At 37.5% G+C, this 10,631-nt stretch overlaps 1 protein-coding gene across 3 annotated transcripts; it reads right to left on the bottom strand.

Annotated features, from left to right (window-relative positions):
* Positions 1 to 943: 943 nt before the first annotated feature.
* On the bottom strand, positions 944 to 10,429 carry LOC109210669 (nuclear pore complex protein NUP133). Of its 3 annotated transcripts, XR_002065592.1 has the most exons (10): positions 10,031 to 10,429; positions 8,688 to 8,812; positions 6,641 to 8,473; positions 4,231 to 4,949; positions 3,846 to 3,998; positions 3,434 to 3,764; positions 2,734 to 2,801; positions 2,306 to 2,462; positions 2,073 to 2,202; positions 1,837 to 1,924 (listed from the first exon to the last, which is right to left on the bottom strand). XR_002065592.1 is itself a non-coding variant. In XM_019374120.1 (8 exons), the coding sequence occupies exons 1-8, from the start codon at positions 10,216 to 10,218 to the stop codon at positions 1,370 to 1,372; spliced, it is 3,972 nt and encodes a 1,323-aa protein (XP_019229665.1). In that variant the 5' UTR covers positions 10,219 to 10,428; the 3' UTR covers positions 944 to 1,369. The 3 variants fall into 3 exon arrangements, 2 of the variants coding, with proteins under 2 accessions (XP_019229665.1, XP_019229666.1); XM_019374120.1 differs by lacking the exons at positions 2,073 to 2,202; positions 2,306 to 2,462 and having other exon boundaries at positions 944 to 1,924; positions 10,031 to 10,428; XM_019374121.1 differs by lacking the exon at positions 1,837 to 1,924 and having other exon boundaries at positions 2,123 to 2,462.
* Between the last annotated feature and the right edge of the window lie 202 nt (positions 10,430 to 10,631).

Below are 10,631 nucleotides of genomic sequence, written 5' to 3'. Positions count from 1 at the left end.
GACGCTCTTCCGATCTGCTATATGTATATACTCTTTCTTTTTCTTTTTGGTAATTATTAGACATCATTTAACTACAATCATTTAGTTATTGCTCTACTATTTATGAATTCATAAATAGTAGAGCAATAACTAAATGATTGTAGTTAAATGATGTCTAATAATTAACCAAAAAGAAAAAGAGTATATACATATAGCGCCACTTTTTATGGCACTATATCAGCTGTGTCAGATTTTTTTTGTATAACGCCAGAAAACCGTTAATATATAGCGCCAGATTTTCTGGCGTTATATATAGTATGGTAATTTTTTTTTTTACACCTATTTGTGTAGTTTGAGTCCAAAAGAACCACATTTTGATTCCGGACTCGCTAAATTCGGGTCTAAATTACTTAAAAACATTTCTAAAACATTATCTTAATAGTGTGTCTTTACTTTTTCTTCACCATCTTAAACATGTCTTTATGTACTTAGAAAAGAATTGATTCTAAAGTAGGTGTCAAGTTGAGGCAGAGAATTTCAGGACCCTAGAAAGGTATAGGCATTAGTTAAGATCTGCAGGAAATAGCATCTTTAACCCTGCCATAACATTTATGTGGTGATAAAAACTTTTCATTTAGAGAAGTTGAAGTATACTATTTTCAAAGTCAAAAGAGATCATTCTTGTTTAACAAGACTATAAAGGAAATAGGTCCACATAAACTAGAATGAAGTACATTTTCTATCCGACCTTTAAGATGACTCGAATATATGAATAGCCCTTCTATATCTCAACAAATTAATTGATGAAGTCTCATTTTGAATAAAAAGTTAAATGAGGGTCTTTTTTTCGGAAATAAAAAATATGAGGGTCCTTTTTCACTAACTAAGAAACCAATTACGCCTCCTATCAAAGTGTAAAGCATGAATCACGTCTAGTTAAATCTTCTGCTGTACTCAATGGACAAACAAGAAATGCACTCTTTTTCTGCAACAATGAAACAAACGTACAAACAAGATTCAATCTATAGAAGATGCACTGCTTTGTTTTCTTCTTCGGAGACTCTCAATAAAAACTCTCAACACTCATATGCCCGACTAAAAAGTTGTCATTCTCAAGCACGTTTTGACTAATTTACAAGGCAAAATCGCTCCTGCTAAGAACTCTTAAAAGCACCCAAATGTCCAGACGCTACTCATAAAGCATTCTACTGCTAAGCACTCACCCTACACAGATTTAGCAGTTGGCAGCGATTAGGAAACATGACCGCCATATACAATTTCACCGATTGGTGTTAAAGCTGCAGCTCAAGCTGCTCAACCAGCAAAAGAACACTACAGTTATGCAGGTTAGATCATATATTTCCCACAATCATTCAGATTACTAGAACAATCACTCCATTGGGGTAGGTCCCTCCTCGTCCATAATACTAATAGTATCAGAGTGAACACTTCCAAGCATAACTGCTGTGAGCATCAACTTTCCAGCATCAGGATAATCCTTGTGCTGCATCAGGATATTCTCCACAGAGGATCCCATGTTCTTTAAATTCGCATGCTCAGAATTTTCTAGTCTCAGCGGCAGCACTTCATGGAAATTGCCCTCAAAAGTTTCCGCTTTGGGGCCATAGCACCTATTCGAAGCCTGGAAAAGAATGGTGTCTTTTAGAATGCTCAAAGTCTCCTCATCACTCCACCCCTCATCTACAGATGCTTGATACAGTCTCTCCCAGTCGTCCTGATTGGAGGCATTTCTCCAGCAGTCCTCCAAGAGGCTTGCATTAGACTTGATAAAAGAGGAGCTGGTCCAAGCAAAAACATCAAAAACTCTCAAAGAAAGCTCCCTATTTTGAATTTTAAGGCACAATTCAATAAGGTCCATCGGGGGAAGAAGCCGCTGGCGAATATTTTGGCTTTCATCATCTGAGAGGAGTTTCATTATTTCTTCCTGCAAGAGAAGTAAATTTGACAATAAGAGCAGAACAGACCAGAGAGAGGATATTCATCTATCAGAGATCCCTTGCCACAAGGGCCAAGTGGACCATTAAACGAAAAAAACTAGAAAACAATATCAAAAAGGGAAAGCAGGTACTGACTGGTTACATTTGCTAGGTTGGGGCACTGAATTAAAAGAAACCTCCCTATCTAATATCCTAGTAGTTTTTCATATGCTTCTTCTAGAAAAGCTGTCTCTGGCCGCTTCTAGTTTCACAAGGTGTGGTACTTCTGAAGTCAGCAAATACATAGATTCAGTACTCTGTCCAGACTTTTACCTCAATTAATTTCAATGAATATTTCAAAGACGAGTCTTTTATTGTCACATTATTACCAGACATTAGCCTGCGATCTTCTTCCTCTACTTCCATAACTACGGGAACATGCCTACTCTTTGCCTCACATTTAGAGTTTTGGAAGTATTTGTTACAACTATAGTCCCCAACAACTCTTAATTGTGGATGAATACGTAGGCAGCCACAATACCAAGTCTGACATAACAAAAGATTATTATGGGTCTGCAACTAAATAATGGCAGACAACAGCAGACCATACAACACAAATCCATATCCATATTAAGAAATGAATGGACCATATTAAGATAGAATTTGAGTACCCACTGCTAGTGTTATCACTATTTTCCTAATAATATGTAATGTTATCACTGTGCGACAAGTTATGTTCACAAAAGAGCAATTTATACTGAGGTGACAGAAATCCTCAGCTCCAATAACCAAATAAGCAACAAAATTAAAATGATACCTGCAAGTTCAGAATCTTCAAATCAGCCTCTATGCGCTTTACCTTTGTTTCAAAATTAGCACTTCTTCCTGCCAAGAGATGAAGTAAATGTAAGTTGTCATCAGTAACTAGTATAGAAGCAATACAAAAATAATAAACTGGAAACATGAAATTTGTTGAATTCTAAAGGTTAAAAGTCCAGAAGATATGGAAAATGAAGAAGATGAAGAATGTCAACAAGCTCAAATAATTATAATCAAATGATATAAGGTAATTTATCATCCAATTTTACTATTTGGCACACTTTTTTCAAAAGAAATTAGGAAACTTCACAAAATTTTCTCAATTTCTTTATTTTTCAATACCATCGCTTACGGCAGTCCATATATTCCTCCCTCAGGAAAGAGAACATTAATCACAGATAGATGTAGATAATGTAAAAGGAAGAAAATGAACTTCCTGAGTCAAGGTAGTTCCTGAAAGCCACTCTCCACCAGCTGAATAGTGGTGCTGTTCTTTACTGAGAAAGCTTAAGAAGAGTTGTGTAAAATTCAAAAGCTTTAGAGATTATTTCTGAGTCTCAAACAAACACTACACCTCAATCTCTCCCACACTAACTTGGAAAAAGCACCAATCTCAACTGATATTGACCTTGCATCGATTTAAATCCAGTCTTACCTAACTTTTGTGCTCACAATTACAAAGTCAAAGGGAAGAATACCTGCCAATGCAGCTATCTTCGAGAGATTCAAAAACCGCTTTCTTTCAACCAAACTTGTTTCTATGATGGTGTCAAATGAATAGGTTCCATCATCCATAGCAGAGCTATCATCCGATGAAAGAGACAAAACATGTAGAGTTTCAGAAGCTTCAGAAAATTGACGAAGGAATATCTCGTGAAGCCAAAGGAGATCCTGATGCTGTTTTAAAAATATTGCTAGTTCTTCCTGAAACTCCTCCCCAAGTCTCATTAGCTTAGAAAACTGTTTGTTGTCGTATAGTTGTTGAAACACGAAGTAACTAAAGCCTCGTTTAGGTCCCATGCTGTCATGCTGCACAAGAAAAGGCTTATTATACAGAAATAGGCAAACATCTAAAGAAGCAAAACACACGCAGAATACATAAGTATTTACCATAAGATTTTTAAGAAGTTCAGTATTGTTGAGATCGCAGCATATACTCCATAGAGTTTTGTAACCTTCGTGTCTTTTTGCAATAGTCAACAAGCCTGAGGAAAGCTTTCCAAAAATCTCCAACTTTTGCTCCTCAGATCCTTCACCCGAATGCTGCATGGATGAATATGGAATATGTTTGAGCAAAAACAATGTCTGGGATAAGACTTCACGCTATATTCCTTTTCCAGAATTTCTTATCCTTAGGTAACTCCTTTTATTACATGTATGAACACTAACAGACAAGTATAGGGGAGAAAAAGAACCTTTTTTGGGTGGGGGATATCTTCTTGTACATAAATCAAACATTCGACGAGAATTGAATAAGAGGTAAAGAGAGATCTACCTGCAGTTTGCCTTCAACTACGTCTTTGACTTGCTGGTAAAGGCAGTCCAAGAGTGCATCTCTTCTATTACAATACTCATCTAACAGACTTTTGTGTCCTTCACCACGCTCAACTTTTGCACTTACAGCACCAGAATATACTTCCAATAATACATCAGATAGCACTTCAAGGTGTGAATGAAAATCTAATATTTTGGTATCATCCAGGGAATTATTTTCCTTCACCAGTTGAAGCATAAAATATGCAAGGCTCCAGAGCCCATTCCGCACCTTTTCTTGACAAGTCCATGGTGTCAAGCCCTCAGACGGAGGATACCAAAGGTCATTTTCATTTCTGTAAGTCATGGCTGTGCGAAGCAAAGTCACACAGGCACTTGAGAGTTCACATGTTCTTTGGAAGAGAACAGCAACTGTCATCTTTTCACTGATAACATAATCTAGGTCTCTCTCCAAGCAATAGAAAAATTCTTCAAGATCTGAGACTTTACTGTAGAAAACTTCAGCATTGTCTCTATCCATCAAAAGAACTGTTCTTCGACGAGCTCTTTCGCCAACTAATTGGATGACATCCCACAGGGAACCCGAAACCGACATCTCAGTAGTTGAATAAGACCCAACTCCTGAGGCACGGTTCTGATTGAGCATGTTCTGTAGCTCCCTCAATTGAATCATGCCGGCAAGCCTTTCACCATGTTCCATGATAATTTGCAAAGCATGCCCTGGCACAGAATTTAAAACTCTTAGGACTGATGGTTTCTAGGAGAACAAAATCCATTAGCGTATAAGGAGCACATAGAAGCAGTGGACAATATGCTTTTGCAGTCATTAACTTATGACTTAAGACTAGCGAATGGCATCCGTGCAATACCTACTTACCAATAGTAGCAAAAAAGACTGCAATTGATCATCTAACTTAGATCATTCAAGGGCAACTGGAAGCTAGGTAGTCTGACTGGCTTTTTCAGAACCTGTGATCTCTAAGAGCCATCAAACAAGAAATGAAAAATCAATTTTCCACTTATTTTAGTTTCACATATTGAAAAAATTTGACCAGCCATTCATGAGTAGTAATGGCAGGAGAACCGGATCCAGTGATGGCATGAAAAGATGAGTGACAAGGACTACTAAAAGAGTATCAAGACCTCTGCTTACTGGGAAGTTCAATGCTTTAACTGCCAGTAAAGATTGCCAATTGTCAGCATCAATTTGAACATTTCAGGCCTTCAAACCTACTTTTGCAGAAAACCAGGTAATGCAGCCATAACTTACAAGAATGTATAGTAATTCGAGACTGGATCATGACTTTTCAAGTCAAACACCTTTTTCCTTTTTCAAAAATTTATATTCACCTCCATTATCATTTCAGTCAAATTTAGGTCTAAAGGAAGCCGCCAATAACATTTAACCTATGAGTCCAATCTGCTCACTCGTGTAGAATGTAGTGCGCAGTGCGGAGAACGAGATTCTAATGGAATTACTAAGAAGCTTCACTCCTATCCCCTTGTTCAGTTCTCAGTACAAAATTGCAATTTCATATTGTAAAAACTGCTTTCAGTGTAGCAAAAAGCATTGCTTATGACTAAAACCCTCGTCTAAAAACCAAAATGACACATATCCATCTTTATATACACAAAAATTCTCATTCGTAATAATACAAAAAGCATTCTGTTTTTCCAGTCACTATGACCAAATTTAAATGGAACTATCTATTGGCACAAATTTTACTGAAACCATTTCCATTAACTAGATTAAAATAATTTCAAACAAGCTTATATTTTGCAGTTGCAATGCGTTTGATTCCATGACAGAGGAGTTCTATCTGCTTGAATCTCCAAGCTATACAAGTACAATTATGAGAAGGGCCTTTTTACTAATTCTGGGAAGGCCTTGCCAAGGCATGGTTGGAATGGGCTTTCCTTGATAAGGAACTCAGCCATACCAACCAAATGAAAAGCATACTAAGTGTTAAAACTGGAGTCTCTTTGTAGCTAATTCTACATGCAATAAATCATGTCAAACTTAGGGCACGTTTGGTATGGCGCAAGTCATTTTTTCAAGAAAATGCTTTCCATGCGGAAGACTCTTTCAGACGCTTGGTTACCGAAAAGAAAATCTCCCAAGGAAAATATTTTCCATCAAGATGTGGAAAATGACTTCCATCACTTATAGACATTATTAATCATTAGTATGCAAAATTTCATCAGAACACACTGATAATATTATTATTAACTTCAAATACATATTTGTTCTGAAAATATTTTTCACTCACAAAACAAATGCCGGAATACGTTTTAGAGGAAATTATTTTCCAGGGACAATGACTTCACCCATACCAAACACACGCATTGTTCAACCACATTGGGAGGCCTAAGAGGAAGAAGCAAAACATAATATGGCGAAGAGGTCATACTCTGTCTAGAACATAGTTCTTCATGACACTTGGATAAAGCAAGGAACTGAAGGAATCTTTTATGCTTCTGCTGCTTTTCAAGAAGTTGCGAGGACACGACAGACGAAACCACAATCTCAGCACCCCTGGTGGTTGTCCAATGTTTTGCGAGGGTATCCACAATTGATTTGCTTGTCCTCGCAAATACATTTGTTTCCCCCTCTCTTTCAAATGCCCCTGAGGTCTTCAACTTATCGAAAGCACCATCCGCATGCCCAGATAAAAGAAAATCATGGAAAAGCTGATTTAGTAAAGCTTCAGATTCTTCATCTTGAGCATTTCGACGTGCAATTCCAGTAAGACCAGGCCTTTGTCTATCTCCAGCATCCCATGCTTCTGAAGTCGCCCTTCTTGGAGCAACATTACCCGCAAAAGATAGGTTTTTCCTCTCTTCCAGCGATGACCTCTCATTAGAGCTTCCTTTACGTGACAAACTTCTCTCCGGTGGTTCAACTCCACCAAGTAAAACCGCCTTTTCAGGAATAGCCCACACCCCAGCTTTTTCAGTTAGTACAGCCCAAGCTCCATCCTCGCCATCATCTGAAGAAGGGAAAACTGAAGCATCAAGAACTCTTCCAGCATCATATGGTAGATCAAATTGATAAAGCCGGGTAGAGTTTCTCCAGTAATGCGAGACAGTTGCAGTGCCATCACCAGAAAGTATGATCACTGAACCAGCTGGCTTACCCCCAACCTTCAATCTCATAGAGAACAAAAACTCTTCGTCCTCAACTCTAGCTTTAGGAATTATCACTTGGATAGGAGCCTTTTTCTCTAAAATCCTTTCATGTGGCTGCACAAATTCGGAAGAGACATTCACCCCAGATTTATATTGCATGGTTAGAAGTGAATACTCAGTGTAGCTTGAACTGGTGACACGGTCCTTGCAAAAGATCGCGATGAGAATAGTAATAACCTTGCCATCATTATCAATCTGCAAATCCAGAGGCCAGATTCGCTTCTGCCCAGCCAAATCTTTCTGGATACCCAGATCACCATCAGTGCCAACAATTTCATGAGTCCACATCTTAGAAACATTGAAAGATGCAGAAAGTTCAATAGAAAAACATTGTATTTCATGATCTGTCAATAAAAGAAACTGCCTGTCGGACTTGTCCACGGACTGGGACAGAGACTGCCAAACCAGTGACCTAGGGTAGCCCCTGCCTCCAAAGAATTGCCCACCATCATTTCCTTGAGAGCTCTTACTTAACATGTCCTGATAAATCTTTCTGCGCTGAATTCCACTGGGGCTGCAGATATATTGCCAAATTTCGCCATTAGAACTACAAGCAAGAGCAACAGAGGCATGACTGTGTTGGGTCTCAGGGACAGCACAAGCAATCAGACAGTTGAGAGAATTTGAACGAGTTACACTGCTCCCAGGTTTATTCTTCTGATGTGACTTGGTCGGGGTGCCCTTCACATCAGAAGTAGAAAAACTTACCTCAGACTCCTCAGGGAAACTAACTACTGGTTCATTCCAAGCTGGAGAGTAGATATCTCGCCAGTATATGAGATTACGAGTTTTCCGATTACATGCAATAATACCAGCAGAAGTGCACTGTGGAACAACTTTATTGGTACTCGTATTCCAATTGATGAGACAAACTAACCAATCATTAGAAGATTCTCCAATATCTTCATTTCCGGACATTGTAGAAGGAAGATCAAGAACAATGCAGTTCTTAGAAGCTGCTGGCGATAAGTAACTCCAGATAAAGAGTTTGTTTCCACATATAATCCATGCTAAGGAAGTTTCCTTATCCATTCCACCGGAGATGGATGCATTACCTTAACAAAAAAGACATGTGCAATCACAAAATCAATCACTCGAGAAGATAACATTTCATTGTATAGCAGGTACTCAAAGCACGGGAATGGTGGATTTTGTAACTCTATCTTAATTATGGAAAAAGGGGACACAACTAAGAATAACTATTTTCCTGTAGCAGTACTGACGAAAAGTTTAAGCATACAAGATAAAAGTATCAGAACATTCACCAACCAGGAGCATGTTTCCGAAGAGAAACCGCCTGTTCATCACGTAGGACTTGTGGGAATTCTCCTACATAGACAGGCTGAATTGGATCAGTGTCTTCGCCTTTATCACTCTTCTTCGCAGGTGGAATTCTATGACAATTAACAATCAAATACCATCTTAATCAGTTTCCATTCAAATATACTTCTACGACTAATATCCCCTACGAACAATCAACTAATGACAAATACGAATAAACTAGGCAACATTTGACACTATAATATTTTGATCTAGTAGTGTATAGGTCAGTAAATTGAACTAGTTAGCGAATGTAGAACCACTCCCTTTTATTTCACATACAGTACACAGGGAATACAAGTGTTGGTCAGTAAAACAGCAAATTGAACAACTGAGAAGATGTGTGCATTATCTGAAACAACCGCGATAATAAATGAAGAGAAAAAATTTAGAAAAATTAATGAAAACAAACAATAACATTTAGCTAATTATGGAATTGCATATGCAATCTGGAGGCAAAAAAACACTTGGTAAATTCTTCTCATCTGCCAAAGCCTTGGTGAGTAGAGTTACCAGTACCTATGCTAGTGGGAGATAATCAGGTCGCCACAGGAATTAAAAAGCAATTTCACAATCTACAATATACATAAACTAGAAATGTATATTTTGAGTAACAAGTAGCAAAACCTAAAAAATGAACGTTAACAGTAGTTCACTTTATTTAGGCATATGCACAATTTAGCTGGTAGCCGGTGGAACTAAATAGCAACTTCACGATCCACAATATACGTAATCTAGCAAGGTAAATTTCGAGTAACAAGTAACAACACCTAATAAAATGAACATTAACAGTAGTTCAGTTTATTTGCACATATACACACTGTAGCAAGTAGCGGGAGGAATTAAAAAAGCAACTTCACGATATACAATATACATAAACTAGATATGTAAATTTCGAGTAACAAGTAGCAACACCTAATAAGATGAACATAAACAGTAGTGTAGTTTATTTACAATGTAGCAGGTAGCGGGAGGAATTAAGAAGCAATTTCACAATATACAATATACATAAACTAGATATGTAAATTTCGAGTAACAAGTAGCAACACCTAATAAGATGAACATAAACAGTAGTGTAGTTTATTTACACATATACACAATGTAGCAGGTAGCGGGAGGAATTAAAAAGCAATTTCACAATATACAATATACATAAACTAGATATGTAAATTTCGAGTAACAAGTAGCTATTCCTAATAAAATGAACATCAACAGTAGTTGACTTTATCTATACATATACACAATGTAAAATTTATATATAAGTATGGAATTTGAGAGTGTGTGCGTGTTACCTGGCTAGAACAGAAAGACGGGAAGCCCAGGGAGCAGGAGTACCAGTGGTAGGGCGATTAGGGATAGAATTGTCATTTTCAGCCGTCCTTCTATTCTCCGTCAACGGCGTCACCGGTGAGTCAGTAACAGTAGTAGGTTTACTCTTGCGAGCGGTGAAATTTGATCTCTTAGTTCCTGGAGAGAACATTTTGATTTAAAGAGTGAGAGTAGGGTTTTTTAAGGGTTTATAGGAGGAGGGAGAGAGAGAGAGAGAGAGCTTATTCGTGCTTGCGAGTTTCTTCTAATGGCGAAAGCTAAATATAGTCCTACAACTTCAGTAGAAGATTTGAAACTTGAAATGTGGCAGCGGTTAAAGACTTAATAGGGTGGCCTCTTTTTTTCCCACTTCAATGTCTTCTGTATAGATTTGGCCATAAAACAATATTCTTTTTTCCGATGTTTTTTTCACTTTTTTTTTTTTCCATAAAATTTTTGATTTTCACAGATGAATTTCGAAATTGTTCGAAAATTTTATAAACTCCAAAAAGCTATTTTTCACTTCAGTCACTCAGAAAAATTTAAAAGCAGGTCAATTGTATTCATGTAACACAACTCTAATTT

This window comes from Nicotiana attenuata, unplaced genomic scaffold, assembly GCF_001879085.1.
Source record: "Nicotiana attenuata strain UT unplaced genomic scaffold, NIATTr2, whole genome shotgun sequence".
In the NCBI taxonomy this organism is placed as follows: domain Eukaryota; kingdom Viridiplantae; phylum Streptophyta; class Magnoliopsida; order Solanales; family Solanaceae; genus Nicotiana; species Nicotiana attenuata.
This window is presented reverse-complemented; position numbering and strand designations above follow the sequence as displayed.

What these genes read in the sequence shown, in the direction of transcription:
- LOC109210669 (XM_019374120.1), bottom strand. Translation starts at nt 10,218, where the DNA reads ATGTTCTCTCCAGGAACTAAGAGATCAAATTTCACCGCTCGCAAGAGT. An exon ending in TCTTCGGAAACATGCTCCTG is followed by an intron (nt 8,474 to 8,687) that starts GTTGGTGAATGT and finishes TTTTTTGTTAAG; the next exon opens with GTAATGCATCCATCTCCGGT. An exon ending in GAAGATAGCTGCATTGGCAG is followed by an intron (nt 2,802 to 3,433) that starts GTATTCTTCCCT and finishes ATCTCTTGGCAG; the next exon opens with GAAGAAGTGCTAATTTTGAA.